The sequence below is a fragment of the Rattus norvegicus genome, chromosome 1 (genome assembly GCF_036323735.1).
Source record: "Rattus norvegicus strain BN/NHsdMcwi chromosome 1, GRCr8, whole genome shotgun sequence".
NCBI lineage: Eukaryota > Metazoa > Chordata > Mammalia > Rodentia > Muridae > Rattus > Rattus norvegicus.
The window spans coordinates 154,306,864-154,334,766 of NC_086019.1; the positions used below are offsets into that span (position 1 = coordinate 154,306,864).

At 37.5% G+C, this 27,903-nt stretch overlaps 1 protein-coding gene and 1 pseudogene across 8 annotated transcripts in view; both read left to right on the forward strand.

Moving 5' to 3' along the window:
* Dlg2 (discs large MAGUK scaffold protein 2) overlaps positions 1-27,903 on the forward strand; it is a 2,051,694-nt gene that overhangs the window by 442,319 nt on the left and 1,581,472 nt on the right. For 7 of the 8 annotated variants that reach the window (XM_039089312.2, XM_039089327.2, XM_039089335.2 and 4 more), the window contains one exon: positions 7,501-7,596. In XM_039089312.2, coding sequence (XP_038945240.1) covers positions 7,501-7,596 — 96 coding nt within the window. Of the gene's footprint in view, positions 1-306; positions 343-7,500; positions 7,597-27,903 lie in introns of those variants that run through there. The other variant, XM_039089424.2, reaches the window with a different exon arrangement.
* Rps27a-ps26 (ribosomal protein S27a, pseudogene 26) lies at positions 2,180-2,699 on the forward strand (annotated as a pseudogene).

Here is a 27,903-nt window from a genome sequence, read left to right on the forward strand (position 1 = left end):
GTGTTAACACGACGGAACGGGCGTCTGTAGGTGGTTCCCTCCAGGGCAAGGCTGTACCTCGGCTCCTGGCTCTATGCTCTATCGTATGCTGATGAGTCCCCCATGTTTCTACAGCTACGATCTTTACTCCTAGACTTCTTTCGAAGCTACAGTTTAGATTGGACTTTAAAAAAATCAGATCCTGAAAATAACACAAGAGGGCAGCTCGTAAGGATCTGGGCATTTTGCTGAATTTTTAGAAAGTAGGCAGTTAAACTGTCCTCGGGAGCCGAGTTTCTGACAGGAAGCTAATGAGGCGCACTCAGTTCTATACCGCACACAACTGCAGTAACGAGTTTGCAGGTCTGGTTATCTTCCTTAACATTAAATGTTTGTGTGCTTTGTAACGGGCCCTGTACAAGGGCGACTCAAAATGTTTAATAATCGCTCCTCAGGGCAGACGCCATGCCTTTGGAGTGACACACCCTGGACTTGGAGAGTGGAGAAGGTGACAGCTGCTCCGAGAGTACTTGGGAGAAGGGGATGAATTTGATCATTTTTTGAAACAATTAAAAATTATAAACTGACTAATAAAAAATAACATCCAGTGTTGTTTACCATAGAAAATAAGGAAACATTTGGCCTAAAGTAGAAATTGTCAGTATCAAAATACTTAGAAATAATTACGATCTTATCTTGATAAAGTGCTTATACAGCCCATCTTCTGTATCCATGAATTATACGCCCATGGATCCAACACACCAGCTGTAGATTGAATATATTTTCTGAAAATTACAAATTTAGAGGCTATAGAAATGGCTCAGTTGGTAAGGATGCTCACAGTGCTAGTATGTGAATTTGGGTTCCTAAAACCTGTGTAAAATGCTGGGCTTGGATCCACATGCCTGTAACTCCAGCTTCAAAGAGATAAACAGGAAGACCCCTGAAGTTCATTGGCTGGTCAGCCTACGAACCAATGAACTGCACGTCTTGTGATAGGCTCTTTAACAAATAGTACATGAACCTTGGACCACCACACCCAAGTCCATACATATTTATAGGTACTTTTTGCACACACACTTAGACAAAAAAGTACATATACCATGTATATAGGCAATACCACAAATGCATGTATAGAAATCACCTGTTTTCTGAACACATGAAACTATGTTTCATGTCACTGTTCAATAGACAATATTGTGTAATATCTTTTAAATGTTTGCATTTTATAAAGCATCCTAAATAATGTATAGAGGGTTTAAAGTAAATGAAAAGAATTTTTAGGTTGCTTGAAAATACTGTGTGTTTTATGTATAAGATATATTTTTGTACATTCATGGATTTTGGTATTCATGAGGATGTCATAGAAGTAATGCTGTGAACACCCACAGATGATTATATTTGTGTGTGTGTGTGTGTGTGTTCTTTTTATCAGATATTTTATATGATTAGTGTATAATTTAAATACTTTTCACTTCTAATAGACTTGCTGGTGTTTTATGTCCATAACTTGTTTTCTATATCATACCTAGTTTAATAGACAATTAGGTCTTTACCATATGGCTGTTCTGTGTCATAGATGAGTGCAGTGGTTACTAAAATATGGACTCTGGAGTGACATACCTGGGTACAACTCCAGGTCCTATCTAGTGTCCTTGAGTAGATGATTTCCAGTACAACTTTCCAATCAGTCAGTCAGTCAGTCAGTCAGTCAGTCAACCAACCAATCAGATATATGTATCTATGGAATATTTATATTTAAATATTTTTCTACTTTCAGTCTTTTACATCTACTTCATATCTCACATAAACTCATCTTTTGTTCTTGGTGTACTATTTTCTGGGATATTTAAATTCGAATGTCCAAGACCCCCTTTCTTTGACTTCAGCTTTCATTTTCTGTTTAATTAAAAATATACATTTAGTGCATGAGTGTGCGCATGTGTACCATAGCATGTATGTGCCGGTCAGAGGATCACTTGTGGAGACTCTTTTCTCTTTCTACCATGTAGGTCTGGGACTAGAACAGAAATTATTAGACTTGGTGTAAAGTACCTGTACCTACCAAGCCATATTTCCTGATCATCTTATTTCATATCTTAAAGATAATTCCTGACTCTTCAGTAATCAATACTGGATGAACGGAATATGTTTGTCTAACTATCCTGACAGTGTTTGAATACTTCAAATCTGATTTGGTCTTTCTGATCCACCATTGTGGGTAGAGCCCTGTCATGATGCACATTTTTGTGAAGACCCTTTTGGTGAATATCATGATCAAGACTGAACCCTCAGACACTAAAGAAAATGTAAAGGCCAAGATCCAGGATAAGGAAGGAATCCCCTCTGATCAGCAGAGATTGATCTTTGCTGGTTAGCAGCTGGAAGATGGCTGTAGTCTGACTACAACATTCAAAAGGAGTCTACCCTTCATCTTGTGTTGAGATTTCGTGGTAGTGCTAAGAAAAGGAAGAAGTCTTACATCGTTCCCCCAAAGAACAAGCATAAGAGGAAGAAGGCTGAGTTGGCTGAAATACTATAAGGCGGATGAAAATGGCAAAATCAGCTGACTTCATCAAGAGTGTCCTTCTGATGAATATGGTGCTGGAGTTTCCATGGGTAGCCACTTTGACAGGTGTAACTATGGCAAGAGTTGTCTGACTTACCAGAAAACCAACCAGAAAACATGCAATTATGTATGAGTAAGAAGGAGGAGTTGAAAAAAATCTGTTTATGGGTTGGTTCATTTCACTTAGGGAATAAAGGTCCTTAAGGCCTGGCATAAATCCATATTTAGTACATGGTTGTAGAACAGACCCCTTTTTGACCTTTCACATGATCATGGCTTTCCTAGCTTGGTTTTATACAAATGACTTTTATATATATTTATTACCCCTTTAAATCAATTTTTGTGTTTTTCAAATAGATACTGTTTGAGAGCTTTCATGAATTATAATTTAACCTGCTTTTATTTAATCTATGAATAAGCTGAGAGTCTTTCTTGATAACTGCTACTCTATTTCCTTGAACTCAGATTGCATCTAGTTTTTGATCATATCTGCCATCTTCAAAGGAAGATGGAAGTTACCATGAGGGTAAACAAGTGACATCATTGTTTTTGTTGTTGTTGTAGTTTTTTGTTATTGTTGTTATTTTTTTTTTTAAATCTTTTTTTTGTAAAACAGAAGCACTCGGTTTGAACCTGTAAGTTGTTTATAATCTGAGTGGATTCTGTTAAGCAGGACCATCTTGTTGAAACAAAATGAAGGAAAAAAATCATGTATATTCTTTACAGTTTGATACAGATGATCCCTATAATAAAGGGCATGCTGTAGACAAGACTTTAGAGCATTTTCTGAATTAGTGATTGATGGGGGAGGGCCAAGCCCGTGTGGTGAGCGGTATCCTTGACCTGGCAGTCATGGCTTGTGTAAGAAGCAGCTAAGCAAGCTATGAGGAACAAGTCAGTGAGCAGCACTACTACCTGGCATCTGGATCAGTGCCTGCCTCCAGGTTCCTGCCTTTTGAGTTCCTGTCCTGACTTCCTTTGACAAGGAACAACAAATGGAAGTATATTACAAGCAAATTCTTTCATCCCCAGCTTGCTTCAGTTGTCATGTTTTGCCACAAAAATAGGAACCCTAACTTAGACAGCTGGGAATGACACTTGTAGCGTGCTTGCCTGAAATGCATGATGACCTGGGTTCCATCGCTAGAACCACATAGAACATGGACTATAATAGCAGCATTAGAGAACTGGAGTCAGGATAATTAGAAATTCAAATCTCTTCTTGACTGCCTATTAAGTCTATGACACCTGCCTCAAAAGGACAAAAACAATTATTGGTAAGTGTGAAAACATACCAAGTTATTTATGCATTTTGTGGAAAATGGAGATACAAAGAGACAGGGAAACGTGCATCTCATGTGACCTTTAATGAAGACTGAGTAGATAGCCAGGCTCAAATATCAGTGCGCAGAGGCCTGGTGTGATGGACAGAAATCCAGGGGAATATAGCAGGCCTGCTTGTGTGGCTCTCCTTGGCATATCTCAGAAAATGAGAAAAGAAAAATATCGCAAAGGAGAGGTGCCCCTTGGATGAATGTGATTTAGAGAAGAATATGAGGTGAAAAGGAATTTCTTGCTCTTTTCTCAAATGTCAAGGTTTCATCTTCAGGGGTAACATATTCTAAACCTCATCAAATGGCTTCAGCCTTACGCCTTTGCAGTATAGTGTTTCTTAACACTAAAGAGGGAGGTAGAGAGACAGTCAGCCAATATCCCACAAATTTAAAGTCCAAGGAATATTGACAGATTGGACTGTTCTATATCACAGAGTAGTGGTCTGGCTTCTCTGCGCTTCATGAAACTTATCTTTGAAGACTAAATGGCTTTTGCTTCTTTCAAGGACACTGATTTTGTGCCTAATGTTCAATGTTGCTAACATTCGTTTCTTAAGAAAAGTATTCCAGGCTGAATAAAATAAAATAAAATAAAATAAAATAAAATAAGTCAATCTACAAAACAGTTAAATCAGGGGAATTATTTTCTAAACATCTCAAGATTTAAGGGGAAGGGGCAGGGCGGTTTCTCACTAAGAGATGGCTCAGTGGTTAAGAGCTTGCGCTATACTTACCTGGGAGCCAAGTTCGGTTCTCCTCACCCACTTAAGGAAGCTCGTAACCATCTGTTACTCCAGCTCCTGGGAATCTGATGCCTCTTCTGACTTCTATGGGCGCTGCAGTCACTTACAAAAATCCATGCAATACTCCCCACCACACATTCACATATAATCAAAAATAAAAATAAAATCTTTGAAAATAATTTCCTTTTAAACAGAAGTTTGTTGATATGATGAACCAGTTTAAAGTGGGCAAATATACCTCTGGATATATGTTATAATGTAAATGACTTCTGAAATAATATTGTATAATCAAATAATTAAGTAAACAAGTACATAAGATGGCAGCCTGAAGTAGCGGGTTGAAAGTAGCAGAGATGTCTCTGAGCAACGGGACTTGACGTGGAGGTGCATGCGAACAGTGAGGGTAGAAAGGCCTTAATGAGTTTCCTTAGTCCGGTACTCAGTAAAGAGGGGGCCGTGCTCAGTGGTTAGGGCACCGTTCACAGACTAGCTAGCTGACTTGTGAGCTGTATTGTATTACTTTTGTTTTTTTTCCATGTTCACATGCTGTTTAAAAATGTAAACTTATTGTTAAGAAACAAAACTGCAGCAAAAGTCTTGTAATTGTCTACTTGGCTTTGGTTAGCTGCACATCGAGTGGTCAGCATTCCACCTTGTAAGGTAGGAAAATGCTCTGAAGGGCTGCCTGGTCTGAGAGGCAGAGAAGACCCAAGGAAGTAGTCAGGATCAAGCACCAGGCCAGTGATCTGAGCGTTGGTTTCCGTATATGGTGAAAAGCACAGAGAGGTTCTTTATTCTCCAGACTCAGGTGGAGCGAGCTGCCGGGGAGCCTCCTGTTTTGTCAGAAGACTGGCACGTGTTATATTCTGCTTGATTATACTCTGTGTAGTATGAGCAGTGTCCTGTCAGGACTAGTGCAGGGGGTCAGCCAGAAACAACATCCTCTTGAAACCTTTACTTCCTACTGTGAGTACTGGAAAATCCAAGGATTTCACATAGAAGGAAGATCATCCAAATTTACTCATCAGTTCTGAACATTTGAGCACTGGACTTGTGTTTCTTCAGCATAGCAGATGCGTGGAAGTGAGGGGACACTACACCTGCTGGCTGGGTGCTTTAGCTTCTTTTGCTAGGGAACTACCCTGTATTAAAAAAAAGGGCCCAAACCTGGCTTACCTGAAATGACTACCATTTCAGTGTGTAGAAGTAGACTCTGTGGGTTAAACACACAGACACACAGACACACTCATGCACACACATCAACATGCATGGACACACACACACACACACACACACAGAGAGAGAGAGACAGAGAGAGACAGAGAGAGAGAGAGAGAGAGAGACAGAGAGAGAGACAGAGAGACAGAGAGAGAGAGACAGAGAGACAGAGAGAGAGAGAGAGAGAGAGAGAGAGAGAGAGAGAGAGAGAGAGAGAGAGATTGCCTAAGAAGATGAAGAATGAATTGGGAGGGAGTGGAATTGATTTAAACACATTATACCCATGTGTGAATTTTCAAATACTAAAACAAGAAAAATTCTTTTTCTTTCTTCTTTCTTCCCTTTCTTTCTTCCCTTTCTTTAATTTGTTGCGTGTGTGTGTGTGTGTGTGAGAGAGAGAGAGTGTATGTATACATGTTACATATGCTTGACACTCTATGCATGTGACAGTCAGAGGACAACTTATAGAAGTCACTTGCCACTTCTCTCCTTCTACCATGTAGAACCCGTGGATGGAACTCAAGCTGTCAGCCTTGGCCACGAGCACTTTTAGCTTTTGAGCCATCTGGCCTGTTCCTTTAGTCTTGGTTTTAATATTTGTCATTGTTAAATCTGAAGTAAGTGAAAAATGAGAGAGAGAGAGAGAGAGAGAGAGAGAGAGAGAGAGAGAGACAGAGACAGAGACAGAGACAGAGACAGAGACAGAGAGACGGAGGGAGGGGAGGGGAGGGGAGGGGAGAGGAGGAAGAGAGGAAGAGGGAGAAGGAGACAGAGGGAGACGGAGAGGGAGACAGGGAGAGGAGGGGGGAGGGAGGGAGGGAGATGAAGTGGGAGACAAGATAGCTCTGGAACTATGAGCAGGGCAGAATTGCTTTCACTTTTGAGAACCATGGTGGGAGCTTTGGGCTAAAAATCAGTATCTCTAGTGTTTGTGACTTGTTCACAGTTCCCTATAATTATAATTACCATCAAACTGGCAATCTACAGAGTAGTATGGAAAGACACACCCTTTAGGCCATGAACTATAAAGTAAATTGGGACTTCCAATCTGATCATAGATCTCATATGAACGTGCATAAGCTGAGGAAGGTACTCTATGATTTAGACACAAAGAAAGCCCTCAGTATCTTCATTTCCTTGGCCTCACATCATGTTTATCATAAAGTTTTGCATTAATTTAGACTTTCATACTTGAATACAACATTTATATCATTTCCATCCCTCTTTCTCCTCCCTTTCATCCTCTCAAGGTCCATTCTCAGATTCATGACCACTTCTTAGATGAAAGCCTCATGAAAGCAGACGTAAAATAAAATCAACCCTTGATCTTCATTCTTTATTAACCATGCTCTGCCTTTACCAGGTCATCAGTTTACTAAGGAACAATTCAATTTCAACATTCCCTGGTGGGAATGCTTTAAATTTAAAAACCTTGAATTTGTCCCATTTTGTGTTTTCTGCTCAGGACCAATATAAAAAAATGGGTTAAGTAGTACATCCATATTCTAAAATTGACATAAGCAACAGCTAATAACATTTATTCAGGTCTTAGGTATTTTAAGGCATGTTATAAAAACTGGAAAAATATTTAATTTGAATTACAGAAAAACATGTATTGATTTTCAATCTTTCTCTGTCTCTCTGTCTCTCTCTCTAGCTTACGGGTTGCAGTGGACCAAAGGAAAATGCTTCGTACATTGAGCAAAATAAAGAAAACCAGTTTTTTGAGAATGAAACTGAAGAAAAGACGTGTGTAAGTGCTGTACTTTGCACATACGATGTGTCCTGTTCTCTAGAGAAGCCATTTTCCAGTAGGATTCAAATAGAAGAAATGTAGACCATTTCTAGCTTTGGTCTGGCCTGTGTCTTGGCTGAGCTGACACTGAATGTGTGTCATTTTGAGTAGTTATGGGTTTCATTGGGAATCTGTGATTTGGCGCTGTGGATTTAAATCCCTAGTAATGACCGGAATGACTGGCAAGACAGTTTACTTTTCTTGAAAAAGAAATCCTTTTACATATAGGTTGTCAGTTAGACTATTCAAGGCACTTATGATATACTAAATGTGTGTCCAGGAAAAGAAGTCATCTGACTGGGAGGTAGCACTGCTTTAATATTTTCGAAGACACAATGGAGTGGGGCTCTCCACACTGGACCTGTGCATTTTTAGAAAATAAACTTAGTCTCTAGACACTTTCTAATAGCAGGTGTCATGGTTTTCTGGATCTTACTGTACTTTCTCTCTCCTCAATAATGTGTTGAGTATGTACTGATTGGGATTTGTCACCCCGTGGTTGTTTATCCTTTGCACTTTGGCCAGTCAGGGACTCTGGAACAGCATCTATCTCCTTTTCAAGTGTCAAGGGGACTTCTTCCATGAAAAGCAAAGGCTGAACTTATTTTTGTTTATAGGATTAAGTGTTTAAAATACAGCTGGGAATTAATTTGTTTTAGGAAATTTTAATAGTAAGTTATCCTTTAGGAAGAAGTAAGATCTACATAATGACTACGCTAATAGACACAACAATGTATAGGGATAAATCTCACAAGGCCCCACCCTAAATGAAGAGCTGCAGGCAATCAATGAGAGGGAGAATCAGTTTTTCCAGGGATTAATCAGGTTATCCAATCCCAAGTCCTAAACACGAGTACATACAAGGAATACTAAAATGGACCCAGTAAGTGTCTTAGTGGAGGTTCCCATTGCTGCTAGAAGCCTCCATGACCAAAAAACAAGTTGAGGATCTAAGGGTTTATTTGGTAAACACTTTTATCATTGAAAAAACTCAGGACAGGAACTTGTTATAGAACCAGGACCAACAGCCCAGGGATGGCACCACCCACCATGAGCTGGGCCCTCCACCATAGATCACTAATTGAAAAATGCCTTACTGCTAGATCTCGTGGATGCATTTCCTCAAAGTAGGCTTCTCCTTTCTCTCTGACTCTAGTTTGTGTCAAACTGACACACAAAATCAGCCAGCACAATGGTATATATATATATATATATATATATATATATATATATATATATATGTGTGTGTGTGTGTGTGTGTGTGTGTGTGTGTGTGTGTGTATTTTACACATACATATAAATGTGTGCAATGTGTGCATAACATTAACTAGGGAAGAAAGGGTCTGGAATTTAAGAGGGATTGAAGACAGCCTGAGAGGAGGGAAAATGATGTCAATTTCATACACACATTTGAAATTCTAAAACAAATATTTTAAAAATTAAAAAAAGAAAGAAAACTTTTGAACTTCCTGTCTGTCCACAAACATATTTGTATTTTTTGTTCCTGAAGATGATTTCATCAGGCTTAAGTGGGAATCAAGTGTTCCAGTTTGTCAGGCAGATGAGTTAAATATATTCTGGACACATAATTGAGAAGCCTTTGTGCTGTCAACAGAGAGAAGCGTCCAGCCCATCTATGCTACATAAATTCTAGTCCATCAGTTTCTCTTCCTTAAGGAGAATTATGAGATTTTAATAAAATCCTGAATATAAAGATATTTACTACTGCTTAGCAAATAGTGGGTTTATGACTCTGTTGAAATGAATTGCATGTTTGACAATTCTTTATGTGGTATTTTTATTAAACTTTGGATGATAAAAGTAACAGCATCATCATGATCACTGATGGAGAAACATTTTACATTTTAGTGGCTTTATTTTCTTTATTTTATTTCTCTGTGTTCTTTGATCAATTTAAAACAATTGATAACATTTTGAAGGGATATGTTCTATGTTTTAAAAAATCTGGTAAGTAAAAGATGAAGTTTAGAGAGTTAATATTCCAGCATTTTTAGGAGAAAATATGAATATGTTTAATCGACTCCTGGGGAAAAGGGAAATGCTGAAAATAAGAATGGTCAGGTCCTGGTGACGAAGTAAACTGAGAGTGGGTTAGGGTCAAAGACATAAATATTAGGAATAACAATTGACAGATGAGTAGATAAAGTAAGTTTAATCACAGTGCCTTAGGTGCAAATAATGGGAGGGGGGAATAAAATGAAGTATTTGAGAAGAGGCATGAATAGTCATTGAATAAGTGCAGTATCCAAAATCTCTAAAGGACAGTGTGAGACGAAAAGGACTCAAAACCTTGCAGTCTAGTACGTTTGTGTCCAACTTGAAGCCTGTGGATTGTGTTTGTCCCAGCATGGCCCTGGATGTGGCCTACCATAAAACTTAAAACATGAATTATTTTTTTGGTCACTTGCTTGCATTGTTCTGAAGCCTGAATATTGTAGATGACAAAATTGTATTGTACTATCAAAAGGTTGGTCATCCAAAATCTGGTAGAATTTGCATTTTGTCTTTGTTAGTAAGTAGTTATGCGACCTTGAACAGATTCAATGTTGTGCCTCTTTATTTGGAAAATGAGAAATTACCTATTTTGTGTGGACAGCAGTATAAGCATCGAGTAGCTAAATGTTCTAGATATTTCACATTTTCAGAGATTTTTTTGTTTTAAATTTTTCATAACTTATTCTGCTTTTTTTCTACTAGAAAGAAGACTCTTGTTATCCTTGCGATTAGAACTGGAAAAGGCATCTGTCTGTCTATCTATCTATCTATCTATCTATCTATCTATCTATCTATCTATCTCTATCCATCTATCTATCTATCTATCTATCTATCTATCTATCTATCTATCTATCTATCTATCTGTATCTTACAAATACCACAATGAATGGGTTCGAAAGCTTGGACTCTTAACAATAGCACAGAGGTCACCAGGTAGACTGAAATGTGATTGTAGGGACCATATTACACTTGAAAGAATCATGGTGTCGGGCAAGATATAGTGAAATTTAAAGGATTTGGGTCTCTTTTTTTCATACATTTGCTGCCCCTACATGTTTTGGGGCATATCTTTGTGAAAATTTCCAGATCTAAAGTGACAGAGATGATTAGATAAATTGTGACTCCTTCAAAATACTATATTTATATTACTGTAAAAGGATATTCTCTTTCAGAGAATTTCGTTTTTGCCTGCATTACTTTTCTGTTGCTCTAATACAGCACCATGACCAACAGGAATTTAGAAAAGAAAAAGCTAGCTTTGGCTTATGGTTCCAGGGGAGGAAGGGAGGGAGGGAGGGAGGAAGGGAGAGAGAGAGAGAGAGAGAGAGAGAGAGAGAGAGAGAGAGAGAGAGAGAGAGAGAGAGAGAGAAAGCAGAATGGTTGGGAAGGTATGACATTGTAGCAGGACCACGTAGTTGACTAGTCACATCTTTATCCATATTCAGACAACAGAGTGAGGAGGAGGGAGAACAAGATGTGGGAAGGAAAGCTGTACATCATGCATCATCAATGCCCACCATAGGTGGTTTCTTCTTCCATCAAGGGTCTACCTCCTAAAGTAACCATCACTTCTCCCAGATGCCACTAACTAGGGGTCAAGTACTCAAATATGGAGGACATTTCTCATTCAAACATGATATTTTTTTTTCCTTGACCCTTGTAGACCTGTGGCTATCTGCTCATAAAAAATGCGTATTTTAACCTCAAAATTCCCCACCATCAATCACAACATTATTCAAAAATCACGAGTTTCCTGTGATCCCCTGTAAAGTGAAAAAACAAACAACAAATCACATATTTTTAACTGAGAATGGCAAGGAATAAACACTCACATTCCAAAGAGAATGAATTGAAGCACAGAAAGAAAAGATTGGACTAAAGAAAAATCGAAATCCAACAGGTAAAACACCAACCAAATCCTTTATCTCCATGTTCAATATCTGGAGCTTCAGTTTTGAAGGATTTATATGGCTCTGCCCTACCAACTTTGCTGCCTACAACATATACATTTCTTTCTTAGGCAGGTTCCATCTCCTGTGCTCAGATCTCCTTGGCAGATATCCATAGCCATGGAATCTCTAGCATATTGATGCCTGGGTAACCCAGCTTTCACCTTTTCAGGGTAAGCAGCTTCCTGCAGGGACCATCCAGGACTTGGTTTCAGGGACTCTGACTCTGCCACACATTGTCTGGCCTTCTCCAGATTTCTGAAACTGTGGATAAATAATCCATAGTCCCATTAATCTTGGATTTTCATACCTACAAAGCCAGTAACACATGAAAGATACCACTGAATTTGTCTGCCAACTTGGGACATTTGGCTCATTGCCAGAAGCTTTGTATTTAGAAGCAATTGCTTTCTAGGAGCAGGGACCTTCTGAGACTTTCTCCTTACACTGGTTTGAGGGATTGTTGGGTAGGGTTTTGCACTCAGGGCATCTATTCTCTTTAACTTCTCTAATCTCTCTCTATAGTCTGTCTGCAACATTACAGTTTCTAATGTTCTTTTCCTTTCTAAGTGTCATAATTTTTATGTATTCTGTTCCACTGTTTGCACTTTTCACATATACATGTATATATGTATGCACATGTGTATACATATGTGTATGTGTATATAAGCAATATATAGTAGCCATACCATAGACTCAATGTTATGATGTCTTGAAATTTTATTCGCCAACACAATAAGTTCATTAGATTTTAAATTAGCCCTAGGTAAAATTTTAAGGCACGGTAGACTACAACTAGATTCTTTGTCAAAATATTACAGTGATAGCATCTATCCAAGTTACTACTAGTCTTGTTGTCCCTCAGAAACCTCATGAGCCATGCCTATGCTGGTATGTGTTATTCTCAGGGCTACTATCTTCCAGGATCCTGCTAGAATGGCCCTAGAAGCTCTGAGTATAACATTCAGCAGGTTTTCTAGTCTAAAGCTCCAAATTTTCCAATTCCTCTGGAAAAAACAAAACCATCCGGTATGGTCAGGCTTTTCCCAGCAACAGCTATCTCTTTGGTACCAGCCTCTGTGTTAGATATTTTTATGTTGCTGTGATAGACTACTATGACCCAAACAGCTTACAAAAAAGTTTATTTTGGCTTATACTTCCAGAGCAAGTCTACAATGGCAAGCGAGACATATCTTAGTGGCAGGAGTTGGCAGCTGGCTGATTATATCTTTATCAATACACAAAAACAGAGAGAGAAAGAGAACAGGAAGAGGGGGTGAGCCATCAACTCTCCAAGCTCTACATCAGTAATATCCTTCCTCTGGCAAGTCTCCACCTCCTACAGGTTACATAACATCTACTAATAGTACCACTGAGGACGGAATTCAAATATATGGGCCTATTGGGGAAGTTGTTATTCACATTCTCCTCTATTGTTTTCTGGCCACGCTTTACATTTTCACTCTGTTAAGTAGCTATGCCTTTTGATTAAGGGTAATGCTGTAGCTCAGGTCTACTCATTTTAATGTCCTTTCATATATTTAAAGGGAAGCTTCTTTTCTCTAGTCCAATTGGTCAATGGGGAAAGTTTTGTTTGCTTTAGGGAATGAGAGCAATGGATCCCATTGATTTTACATGTGTATATTAGATGTTATCAATGACCCCGATTTTAAATGTGGCACTTTAAAAACACAAAGTAGATCAATAAATCCTGGAAAGAAGAGCATATTTGAAGTCATGATACCTCTTGATTTCAAAATTAATTTAATATTTGTTGCTTCAATTTCATAAAACAAACACTACTGGACACTAATAAATAGATAGGTCTAAATTCAAAAATAATAAGATATTTGATAACTTGTTCTCATTGATAGATAACACAGACAAAAATGATTAGTTAACAAGTAATACTTTGAGAAATATTGGTGACTTTTCTTCTAGTCTCATAGAATTAAACAGCAAATTTTTGAATCTTTGTTTTACTTTTTTGAGGAGACCTAATTTGTTACAATGTTATTTTTAGTTATACATCAGTTTATGTGGTTGTCTCCGTTGCTATGAAGTGACACCATGACCAAGACAACTGTTATAAAAGACATTTATTTGGGGCTGGCTTACAGTTTCTGAGGTTCAGTCCATTATCATCATGGCAGGAATTATGGCATGGTCCAGAAAGGCATGTCATTGGAGTAGCTGAAAGTTCTACATCTTTATCTAAAGGAACTCGGGAACAGACTGAAACTTCTCCTTTCTCCCTGCCAACAGCGGTTAGGAGCCTCAAAGCCCACACCCACAGTGACACAGCTCCTTTAACAAGGCTACACCTTCTCCAATAAGGCCTCACCTTCCAATAATGCCACTTCTCAGGGCAAAACATATTTAAACCAGCACAGTGGTTTGTAATCTCTTGGTCTAATTTTGATAGGTCAGACATTTATATACACTTATCCATTTGGCTAGCTTTTATATTTTTCTAAGATCATGAGCTACACTATTGTTTATTTGATATTCAGAGAATTTTTTATGTAGACATTTATAGCCATAACCTTCCTCCATGGAATGAGATTCACTATACCTCATTGGTCATTCAACATTGTATTTTCATTATTTGAGTATTCAAGTTGTATTTATCCTCCACAACTTATACAGAGACCCATTGAGCAATGTAACTTTAATTTTTTCAAAGCCTACTTTTAATGATGGTTCTTAAATATTTTACCCTCCCTTCTAGCCCACCATCCACCAGAAACAGTAGAAAAGAAAGGATACAGGGGAAGTGGAACTGGTTAGAAATTGTTCTTTGGAGCAAATTCCATCTGTGTTATCAGAAAATCAGCAGTTCAATTCACAGGTTTGAAGCTGCAGCTCAGTCACTCGCCATTACTTCACAGATATACCAGCAATCCAGTTGTGTAGTGTTGATATAGCAGGAGTGGTTGTACAACCTAGCAGGAACAGCTAGACCTCAGCTGAATCGGCATGCGTCAGCAGTAGAAACTAGGGCCAACAGGAAGAGTACTCAGCTATGCCTCTCTCAGCAAAGCAAAGATCAATGAAGACATGAGACCAAGAAGTGTTTAGCTATGCAAGCAAGCCATGCTAAGCCAAGCTTCCATCACTGTCCGCTGAGTCCTATTTATACTCCCTCCAAATATCACATGACCTCCACAGGTCTTGCCTCACCACTTCTCTTGCCTCAGCACATAAGTCTTAGCAAAACTCTGGGTGAGTCTGTCTTAGCTGAGATCACTCTGCCCACTGGCCCAAGTCTGCAGAAGTGGCAAGACTCTGCCAGCATACTACCAGAAGTTTTTTGGTGCATTTCTCTCTATGGAGTCCTGACAAATGGAGCTCAATTGCCCATTTAACATGTGTGTTGTTAGCGACATTTCATCATGTGTTCTTTCACATGCTTGCTTTAGCAGAACATCCTTTCATCTGTCTTTGCTCCAGCAGTACATTCCTTCACAAGTCTGCCTTAGCCTTTCTTCTGCATCTGCTCCAGCCAAATGTTCCTTCACAGTTGTCCCAACAAAACATCATCCAATACAACTGACTTTCCAAAGAACCCTTAAGCTTCTACTTGAAGCACCAACACGTGCATATTGAGCTTTGGAGAAGTCCCACAGGCTACTAAGAAGGAAACATATCCTATCACTATTAATTGGAATATATAATATATTCTAGATATATGATATATTTATTTGCTCTGGAGGGCATATTTACTTTAAATTTCTTTGTAAAGTTGGTTTGGTATGTCTATCAGTAATGATAGGATATTGAAATGCTCTTATTTTTGTTTAATCCTATTTGTGTTTATATCCAGTAGTGTTTGCTTTATGAAATTTGGTTCACCAACTCTCAATATATTTTTAAATGCAGAAGCTTATGTATTTAAATGTGTTCTTCTACAATATTTATTCAGCTGTTTCTATATTTTATAATCTTCACATCTGAAACAAGTACCATTGATAACATCTAATATACACATATAACATCAATGGGCTACTCACTCTGCTCTCATTCCCTTAAAAAGAAAAAAAAGAGATGCTTCCAAAGTTATCCTATAAAAATAGTATTTGTGACAATATGCCTGGATGAGATACACCAACTGTAGGAAGAAAAAAAGGATCTAGAAAACTAGATCCATTTCCTCGATGAATGCAGATCTAAAACTTTCCTGTAAAACTCTTCTGAACAAAATTCAATTGCACATTTAAAAGATAACATTCTATCATCAAGGTGTTTTCACACCATGAGTTCAAGAATGCTTCAATATCTTAAAATTAAAAAAATAGAAGAAAATTAATATGGAGGATATAAATCACAGTATTTTGTTGGATGCAAAAAGTCCTTTCAGAGAATTCAACATGTGTTTCTGTTAAAGGCCCTGAAGAAACTATGAATAGAAAGGTTATACCACAATATAACAGAGAATATATGTGGCAAACCATAGCTGATCTGGAGAAAAATAAATACTTTCTACAAAAAGGAAAAATGAGGCAAGTATGTTCACTCTCACCAATCTTATTAAATATAGTGCTAGAAATATCACCAGAACAACAGAGTCAGAAGAAATAAAAGGAACAAAAAATAAAAGGAAAAAGTAAAATTGTGGATGACATGATACTATACATAATAGACTAGAAAATTCATTCAAAACCCTTTTTTTCTTTTACTATTGTGAAGGGTGTTGCTTCCCTATTTTCTTTCTCAGCCCATTTATCATTGGTATAAAGGAAGGCTACGGATTTGTTTAATTTAATTTTATTTATTTTCTTTTTTATTGGTTGTTTTATTTATTTACATTTCAAATATTATCACCTTTCCTGATTCCCACCCCCCAGAAACTTCCTATCCCATCTGCACCCCCCTGCTTCTATGAGGGTACTCCCCCACCCACCCATCCACCCACCCACTCCCTTCTGCCTCCCTGCCCTGGCATTTCACTACACTGGGGCATCAAACCTTCACAGGACCAAGGGCCTCTCCTCCCATTGATGTCCATCAAGGCCATCCTCTGCTACTTATGTGGCTGAAGCCATGGGTCTGTACTCTTTGGATGGTGGTTTAGTCTTTGGGAGTTCTGGGGGGGGCTGGTTGGTTGATATTGTTGTTCTTCTTATAGGTTACACACTCTTTCAGCTCCTCCAGTGCTTTCTCTGACTCCTCCATTGGGGATCCCATGCTCAGTCCAATGGTTGGCTATATTTGTCAGGGTCTGACAGAGCCTGCTAGGAGACAGCTATACCAGGCTCCTGTCATTAAGCACTTCTTAGCATCCATAATAGTGTCTGGGTTTGGTGTCTGTGTATGGGATGGATCCCCAGGTGGGGCAGTCTCTAGATGGCCCTTCCATCAGTCTCTGCTCCACACTTTGTCTCCTTATTTCCTCCACTGAGTATTTTGTTCTCCCTTCTAAGAAGGACTGATGCATCCACATTTTGCTATTTCTTCTTTTTGAGCTTCATGTGGTCTGTGAATTGTATCTTGGGTATTCCGAGCTTTTGGGCAACTTATCAGTGACTGCATACCATGTGTGTTCTTTTGTGATAGGGTTACTTCACTGAGGATATTTTCTAATTCCATCCATTCAGAACACTCTTAGATCTAAGAAGCCCTTTCAATAACTTAGTAGGATTCAAAATCCACATACAAAATTCAGTTAATTTTGTATTTAGTAATAATAACTAATTGGGGACTTAAGGAAATAATTAAACTGATAATATCTTTAAGTTAATTAATGGCATAAATTAATCATCTATTTTAAACAATTATTTACTTGAGTTAAATAAGACTATGTAGGTTAGTTTTTGTCAACTTTATATAAACTAGAATCATCTGGAAAGAAAGAACCTCAATAAGGCATAGGGACTGCCTCCATCAGATTGTCATATAGGCAAGTCTGTGGTGTTATTTCCCTGACTAGCTATTGATATGGGAGGGCTCACCTTACTACTAGTGGTGGTGGTATTCCTTGGCTGGTGGTCCTGTGCTGGAAGACTGTCTCACACCAGGTTTCTCTGGAAAGCATCAATGAGGGCTAGAGTTGGAGGTTTGGGGTGGCAAAACTTAGTTTGTGAGGGCTAAGATGTTGTTTACTTTCTGTAATTTATTTTTTAAATTCTTCACTATTCTAGGGCCAAACCCCACTTAACTCCAGCAGTTAACACCTGCTATTTTATGGGTTGGGGGGTATACATTTTTAAAAAGTGATTGCTCTGGCTCTTTGTTCTTTTCTCGTAGGCCCCTCCTGAGCCAGAGGCTTGGAGTCCATTAACTCCTTGCCAGCCAGGGATAGTCACCCTAGCATAAAAAACATGCACACTAAAAAGAGGCTTGAATCTTCAATGCTGAGAGAAAGAAAAAGGGAAACCTTTACTATTGTTGTTCTTAGTTCTTATACTTTCTCAGGATCAATGTTCACATGGTTTTCCAAGCATCTTTACATTTCAAAAGTTCAATGAGTCACAGCAGAAATGTTTACATGTATTTTTCATTAAGTCTAGAACCTAACTAAACACTCATTATCTAACTTCTAAATCCACAAGTTCATTATAAGTTTAGAGCAATAATTTTTATGTTAAAAGCATGTCACATTAGTGTTGAAGTTTTGTATAGATAAAAAAGTCAATATTTTATTTTCTGTCCTTGGACTTAAAAAATAAGTTGTCCCTTCCCAGTTTATGCTTTAGTCATCAGATAATGCTTTCACAGCTAACCTAGAAGGAATGATTTTCCTGACCATAAATTTGTTCCAAGCCAGCTTTCTTATTCTAGTTTACAGAACTCTAATTGCAGCATTTATACTAGAGGGGTTAAAGTTACTTGTATAAATTTAGGAATTCTATAGAATTATTATTAGGAATTGTGAAACTGTCAATTTGTCTATATCGTAGCACTATAAGAAAGTACATTTTTGTTGATATGGAGATAATAATCATTAGACTATTAAATAATGACAGGACAGGCATAGCAACAACAAGAAGCAATCCTATGATGAGAACTCTGAAGGTCCTGAAATTCAAAGTTAATCCATTACAGCAATGCAAACCAATGGGCTATCTACAGAAAGTCACTTATTAGGTTTTGATGCTCCTAGATGGCTTCTGACAGTACTGGATTGTACAAAAAAGCAGGCTGAACAAGCTAAGTGTATCAAGCCAGTTTTAAGCTGCTTTGCTCCCTGGTATCTACAGTTACTATGTCTAGGTTCCTTATTTGGTCTCCTTCCCCAGCTTCTCTTGATGATGGACTTTGCATGGAAGCATGTGCCAAATAACCCTTGATTCCCAGAGTTGCTCTTGTTATGCTATTTATCACAGCAATAGAAAGAAAATAGGATAGATCAGAAGTATACAATATTGTTAAAATGGATTTGTGACCAAAAGCATTCCACAAAATCAATAAAATACTTATCAAAATAGAATGATATTCTTCATGGAAATAGAAAAAAACTTAAAAATTCAGATAAAACACCAAACTATGCTCAGAGCTATTCAGAGTAGAAAGAACAATGCCAGAGATATAATAAAACCTTACTTCAAAACATTCCACAGAACCATAGTAATAAAACAAGAAAGGCAAAGTCATCAAACCAGACATGTACATCAGTGAACAGAATAAAAAAAATCTAAGAATAAGTCAACATAGCTGAAGTAATTTGATTCTTGACAAAGGTGCTAAAAGCATGTACAAAGTGATATGGCCTCCTTAAGAAGCAGTACTGGAAAACTAAATATCCACATGTACAAGACTAAAGTATAGATCTTTATTTCACAGTCTGTGCAGTAATTAGTTACAAATTGATTAAATAACTTAATGTTAGACTTGGAACTTTAAAACTAGTAGAGAAGAGGGAACACAACTCAATACAAGGAAAATTTCTTTCTAACTACAGTAGCTCAGGGAATGAATGTAAGCATTAAAAAATGAGATTACATAAAATAAAAGAAATCATATAGTAAGGCAAACCATTTCTAGAGACAAAAGGCAGCCTATATTTAACAAGGGATTAAAATGCAGAAAATGTAAAGCTTAAAAACATTATATGACAAGTGAGCAAATAATCTTGTCACTTAATGGGCAAATAAACTTAACAGACTCTTCAATGGAGACATAATTGGCCAAAGTGGAAACGATGTCCAGCACCTTTAGCTATAAGGGAATGAATGAAAATCAAAACTCTGTCAATGGGACTGGAGAGATAGCTCAGGGAATGAATGTAAGCATTAAAAAATGAGATTACATAAAATAAAAGAAATCATATAGTAAGGCAAACCATTTCTAGAGACAAAAGGCAGCCTATATTTAACAAGGGATTAAAATGCAGAAAATGTAAAGCTTAAAAACATTATATGACAAGTGAGCAAATAATCTTGTCACTTAATGGGCAAATAAACTTAACAGACTCTTCAATGGAGACATAATTGGCCAAAGTGGAAACGATGTCCAGCACCTTTAGCTATAAGGGAATGAATGAAAATCAAAACTCTGTCAATGGGACTGGAGAGATAGCTCAGCAGCCAAGAACACTGACTATTTTCCTAGAGGACTCCGTTCAATTCCCAGCACCCACATGACACAACCATCTATAACTCTAACTACCAGGAATCTTATACATCATTTACCTCCATGGGATCCAGACATACATGTGGTATGTTGTGCAGGTACATTCATGCAGGAAAATTTCCCATCCATAAACACACACACACACACACACACACACACGCGCGCGCGCGCGCGCGCGCGCACGCACGCACACACGCACGCACATACACACACACACACACACACACACAGTCAGAAGGGCCAAGGTTAAGAAATAAACAGCAACACAGGTTGCTTCTGGCACAGGAGTGAACACATATTAGTTAGAAACTATGGGAATCAGGATATGTATTCCTTACACAATTAAGCCAATGCTCTAATATGACCTAGAAATACTACTTCTGTGAACGTTTTCAGAAGAATGAGTTTCTTCATTAGAGCAATACTTGTATGTCTATGTATATCTCAGTACTATATACAAGGCCAAGCTATAGAATTAGAAAAGGTGTTCATCAGTGGATGAATATAGAAGGAAATATGGGATATTATGGGATATAATATGTGTGTGTGTGTGTGTGAGAGAGAGAGAGAGAGAGAGAGAGAGAGAGAGAGAGAGAGAGAGTTCAACATTAATGGAAATAAAATCATTCTTTGTACAAAAAGAAATAAATGGAACTGTAGATCATCATTTAAAGTATTATAATCAGACTTATTTTATAATCTGATATTAGAGAGTATATATGGAGGGGTTGAGGAAATGAAAACAAAGTGGAACTCTTAGGGATATGGAAGTAGAAATACAAGAGAGAGAGGGATGAGAGAAGGAAGCAGTGAGTTAATATAATCAAAGCATGTTATGGGATTGTATGGAAGTGTTGGTGCTGGTTTGTCTTTTGTCAACTTGACACACAAAGTGGAGTTATCTGAATAGAAGAAACCATAATTGAGGCAATTCCTCCATAAGATGTGGCTGTAAGACATTTTCTTAATTAATAATTGATGGAGGAATAGCCAAACCCATTGTGAAGATGCATTCTTAGTCTGGTAGTTCTAGTTTCTACAAGAAAGACAGCTGTGTAAGACATAGGGAACAAGTCAGTAAGCAGTACCCTGTCACGGTTTCTGTATTAGCTTCTGAGTGCAGGATCTTGCCCCGTTTGAATGTCTTCCTTCAATGTCAAGCTGTGCTGGGGAAGTGTAAGCTCAGTATCCTTCCTCCCCAAACTATACTCTGGCTACAGTGTTCCATCAGAGCAATAGAAACACTGAGAAAAGAATTGTAATGAAATATATTACTGACACATGGTAATGCAAACGAGAGGAATTACTGTCACATATAAAGTCATTAATGAAGTTTAAAAAACATTGGGCTAATCAGAAAAATCTGGCAACAAAAAAGATAATTACTATGTAATTTTTCTTGTAAAAAGTACTCAAGCTCTTAAGTAGAAAAGGTGACAAATAGATTGTCTATTGGTAAGGAGATGGATGAGGAAAAATTAATGTTTCATGGGTAAAGAGATTCAGTTTTAAGACATAAATTTTCTGTTAATATATGTAAGACTACTGAACTCTACGCTTAAAATGGTTGAGAATGTAAATTTAATGTTTCATGTTTCTAGTAAATGATAATATCAGTGCTATGATTCTGAGATAATCTACTTGAAAGAAAAAAATTGGAAAGGATCACATAATTATATTATTGTAAGTAATTTTCAATGTATATGTTCAAAGCATACTTTCAAATTTCCCTAGTGCCCATCTTCTTATGGAGTAATGTTCTATTTATTGGAATTAAAGATCTATTACTATATATGAGCTTTGAAGATTAGGTTTTTGTGTTGCTGGCTATGGTATATTCATAAAGCCATTTTAAACTAATCAATTATAACACCCATGAATTTATTTAGAAGATATTACTGCAGAAACAAAAACACCAGAGCAATTAGACTCTATCAATTTAACCTATCTGTAATTAGAATTTTATTCTTTTCTGTCTCTAAAACATAAAAGAACATTTGCTCATATATGGGTCATGTAAAAAAGCATGCAAACTTTATTTACTATCTACATCAATGAGTTCAGTGCCACTGAAAGTACAAGAGATCACTATTATACATGAGATGAAATGGTACCTCAGGTTAGATGATCATGGCAAATGCTATTTTATTCAACATTTGTCAAGAGAATGTCTACCATGCTGGCTAACAAACTCAGTAGTTATATAAATTTGTATGAGTCAATACTTCTGGGTCTTAGATTCTTTTTAGCTGTAAACTTATAGCTAATTTGTGTTTCATGAATTATTAATGATACCACATATATGGAAGTTCCTAATCATAACTTACTCAGTAAGAAGCTAATGTATTTTACAAACCACATGTCTGATAAGCAGCTAATAGACCAACATTTATAGAGGTTTTTCATGCAGCTTAATAACAAGAACAAATAATATGATTTGAAAATAAAAATAAATCCATCTTTAATAGACTTTTCTCCCCAAGAGTTATAAGAGTGCTCAACAGTTATGCAAAATATATGCAAAGATCCTCAATACTAATTATAAAGACACTGGAAATAAAAATTTCTTTGAGTAACCATATGCCACTTAGTAGAACGGCTACATGGTTAAGATACGAAAACCACTGTAAATGGTACATTTATTGAAAACTTCATTCTCAGTTGGTAGAGCCTCTGAGAGATGACTGAATTTTTAGAGTGATCACCTCATAAGTGGGTTAATATATTGATGACGTCATGGATGAACTAGCTATTGAGATCTAGTCAGAGAAAGTAGGTACCTCCAGTCATGTTGTTGAAGGGTACATCTTGCTCCAGGCCCCTCTTTCTGTCTTTGCTTTCTGGCTATTTTGGGCGAGCAGTTCAGTGCTACTGTGAACTTTGTGCCATGTTGTTCTGTCTCACCACGGGCAAGAGAAAGAGAGCAGAGGCAAGGCCCTTATACTTCTGAAACACTTAGCCAATGTAATTCTGCTTTCCTTTAGTTTGATTTTCGTAGGTTATTTTGACACTGTGATATAAAACTAACTAACATAGATAGTATAGCTATTATCAAGAAGTCAAAAATTAACAAATATTCATGTGGATCAAGAGAAAAGTAAATGGTTGCATATTACTGTAGGAATGTCGATGGCTGTAAGCAATACAGAAGGTAGTAGGAGGCTTACCAAGGAGTTAAAAATGAAATGGTCTTAGGATCAACCAATTGCTTTCTTGCAGATTTTCCTAATAGAAAGAAGATCAACACCTCTCAGAGAGGTGTGCACCATGTTCATCGCAGCACTATTGACCATAGCCAAGAGATGGAAACTATATAAGTCCATAAAGAAACTGTCATACACACACACACACACACACACACACACACACACACACACACACACACACACAGAGTGGAGTGATAGTCTTATCTAATAAAGAATAAGATCTTATAATTTGCTGTGACCAATACAGACTGAGGAAACATTACAGCAAGTGAAATAATACCACCACAAAGAGTAAAACACTGCATTCATCTCATCATATCTGGAACTTAAGACAAAATTCAAACGTACAGAGATAAAGATATAAAAAAGAATTGAGAAGAGGGTAGGGGGAGAAAATGAGGAAATGTTAGTCAGAGGACACAAAGAAGAAGAAACAAGAACCAACTTGAGGTAATAAATTTGTACCTGCTATATATGCGATCAATGCACATTTCACACAGAAGAACAATAGGAGAACCACCAGTCATGGAGAACTATTTGCGGTAGTGGATTTAGGAGAGGAAAATTGTCTTCAGTTGTAGACCTATTGGTGATGTCCCCAGGCTCCAGGGGATACTTATAATTCACTGTCACACAGGTGGACATGGCTAAGCTGAATGGGTACAAAATAAGATCAAAGCTCATGGTTCTGAAAAATGAGATTTGTAAGGATGGTGAGGAGGTTATAGGAATGGGAGAGAGATAAGAGAAGGTGTGTGTGTGTGTGTGTGTGTGTGTGTGTGTGTGTGTGTACACATGTGTGTCTGTGTGTACGAGATCAGTATACATTGTATACACATATTCAATTGTCAAATAAAATTAATATAAAAGGAAAAAGGTAAGTTGATGCCTCTTAAGCAACCTCAGTATAGTAATCCTGCCACTATCTATATGTCTCTTGACAATATATCATGCACCTTAATTATATGCAATAGAATTTGTTTTAAAAAATAAAAGATTAATGTTGCATCTGAAAAGTTTGTGACTTTATTTGTTTGTGAATACTGTTAATAATGTAACTACTTATTTAGAAATAAAAAATATGAAAACCATGTGAATTTACTGATTCTGGCTTTACATTAAAATAAAAAGCTTCTCTCTGATACATTTTGTCCATCCATTCAAAAATGATCTATATAGCTTGCTGTGTTCTAAATATTGTTGATGCTTCTTGCTTTTTCACATACCCTTTGTAAGAGGGAGACACTAACAGGAATGTGGGAAATAATTTTAATGTGTGATTCTTGCTACAAAAGAAACAAACTGGGGCATGGAATGATGAGGGATTGGAAGGAATCTAATTTAATTAGAGAGGGCAGATTGAGATGCTCTTACTGAGATGGTAACATATGTACAGAGACCTGTATAACAAGGAGCCAGGTGTGTGAGGATCCAGTAAGACAGCTCTTGGCAGAATGAACAACAGATGAAATGCTTTGAAATATGCTAAACAGATAATAGAGTAGTCTGATTAGGGTGTGAGAAGGTGGGGTGTGGAAAGGGCATTTATTAATGCTGTAGAGGTTATTTATACTAACTTAGAAGTAAAATTGCTTTGTAGATGATACAGCCTTGGAGATTTGTGGCTGGCATGCAATTATTTGGATATTTGGAATCCGTCCAATCAATGCATAGTATTATATAACAATAAGGGAACTTGAGCCTCATAAAGTATGTGCTTAATGTTCAGCAAAGTTTACACGAACTTGTAATTTGTTGGAGAAATGTAATTTAGTTGAATGTTTTCACCCGTATTGTTAGACCATTTGTTAGACTATTGAAATTTTGAATCTTCAGAAGTGGTTAAGATTTTGGTAACAAGAGATCTACAAACCATATGGTTATTGATTAACTTGGTTCCAAGTCACATATGTAAGCAAACTGGTCTCATAATGTCATCGATTCAAGTGGAAATGCTAAAATCTCAAATTTCTGTATTTTGTTATAATTATTGGCTGTATTAAACTTGCCTTTTTTATTTCTTTTACATAGGTTCACAATTAACTTGAATAGAATATGCAGTTGCATAGCATTCTGATTTGTGTTTTTTGTTTAATTCTTTTTGGGGTCCACTATCATACTGACATTTTGTTTTTCATAATAGAAACTCATTGGAAAACTCAGTCCTTCCCCAGTTGATCCTAATTTCCTACCTGTCTCTGGAGAATTTGAAAAGGAGGGCAGGCATTTTGCCATGACCTGCCTGCAGTCTATTTTACTAAGCTAACAAGCTTTGCAGATGTCATTGTGTGCCTGCTGTCCTGGGTACATGGGGAACAGACAGACAGGGATGGGAACTCAGGTGGGTGAGTTGCTTCTGCTATTTGCACTGGAGCTAATCTTTCAACTGTGGAGTTTATTCCTTCCTGCATTGCTCCAAGGTTCCTTAGAAAGTATAAAAGGCTTCACCGTGGAAGCCAGACACTCCTATTTTTATAACATGATCCCAGGTTATTAATCTACATTGAATCTGGAGGGGCTGAAGAAAGCCATTGAGTATCAGTTCCACACTCCTAGGTTATACAGCTATCTCTGTATTTGAGATATGACAAAATGCAAAGAGCACAACTCTGTGTCAGAGTCACCTGGATTCTCAGTCACCTAGGGTGGATTATGTATAGTCAGGGACATTCTGTTTCATAACCCCCCTTTGAAGACATGTTATCATTACTATATATTATATTTTCAAAATATCTGCCATAGTACTTAAGATAAAAGCCTCTTTACTGTTATAATGTAAAGTGTATCAGTTAGTATGGTCCCATTACAGGGGCGCAATGTCTTTTACCATTGTTCCCCACTACAGTTAACTTCGTCATCCATGACTCTTCCAAGCTATGCTGGCTTGGGTTAGACTGGACTTTGCAGTGGAAATGTTGCTATTTCCAAAATGTTTTGGCTACATTCACCCACCTATTCCTTATGTTTATGAGCATGTGTGTGAAATTATTACATATTATGTTTAATATACTCATACTTTATCTGTGTATGGATCACATAAGGACAGGGTTGTATGCATAGATTCATATAGGTGTCTTCAAAGTTTATCAGAAAAACAAACGAGTAGTGTAACTGGAGCTGCTGACCTCTTTAACAGTACAAATATGCTTTCCCTCCACCCCAGGGCAGGTGGTGCTGTGTTGTACATTGCCCTGGTGCTGTTTGTGTTTTGATGCTAATTCTGCTTCCTCAAGAGGGGCTGGCCCAAAGAATGGATCATGTACTCGGGCGATTTCATGTGAACCTTCTTCCCATTTTAACTGGTCAAATAAAGGCTAGAGTCTGTGATTGGACATTGAAAGGGAAAGGCGGGGCTAGAGGTTTTAGAGAGGGACAGAGAGGAAGGAGGAGGGGCAGATGAGATGAGCAAGATGGAGGGAGAGGAGGTGGAAGGAAGATGGAGCAGAACCATGTGGCATGGAGAAGCCTCAAGTAGCAAGGGATCTCAGATCTGGGGAGTAGGGAGTGTAGAGGTAGAGCTGACCAATCTAGCCGTGCACCCTATAACTGAGCTCTGTGGAATTTGCATGAACTTACGGAGTTTGCAGATATACTGCAACAGTGGTGTTTCTTGTAAGTCAGAGACTATGTTAGGTACTAGCAATATTCTTGAAATCTGCCCCTTAGGCTTCTTTGTTTCTAATACAATAGACTTTGAATGTATTTTGCTTTTATTGTTTCTTAAACGTGTTTGAGACAAAAAAATAAATAAAACTAATGCATTTTGGTGTTTAAAGTATAGGTTTCTACTGGAAGACATTTCGAATAGTAATATCCTAATATCAAACTATGAATCAATATATCCCTGGCATGATATCAACCTTAAGGAATGTCAAGTAAAGCAGTTTGCGGGATATGGCTCTATACCTTGCCAAACACTTCTTATGAAATCACAGGCTCAACGTAGTGCTATGTCTATAGAAGAAAAGTGCTTCTAGCCAGTGCCTTGTTACATTTTAAAAATAGTGTTCCCCTTGAGGCAAATCAGTGAATTATCTATCATCTTTATATATGAGAAAAATCAATGGAAGGTTAGGAGTAAACAGAGTTGCATCCTAACTGGGACCAGGAGTAAACAGAGTTGCATCTTAACTGGGACCAGGCTTTAAAATGTAATGGAGGCTGGAGAGATTATCAGTGGTTCAGGCCTTTGGCTGTTCTTCCAAAGGACCAGCTAGTTAGATTCCCAGCATCCACATGGTACAACCATCTATAACTCCAATTATAAGGGATCTGATTCCCTCTTCTGGCCCATGGCACATAAATATATATGCAGGCAGAACACTCATACTCATATAGTAATACACAGAATAAAATAAGGGCATGATGTATTTATAATACAGGCCTTATAAATTTAATCATTTGTGCTAAATACAAACTAGTGAATATGTCACATGCATACTGTGTAAAGCATGTGATATATTTGTACTAAATTAACATTATGTGAACCATACTGTAAGTTTTCCCAAGCAGAGACAGAAAGC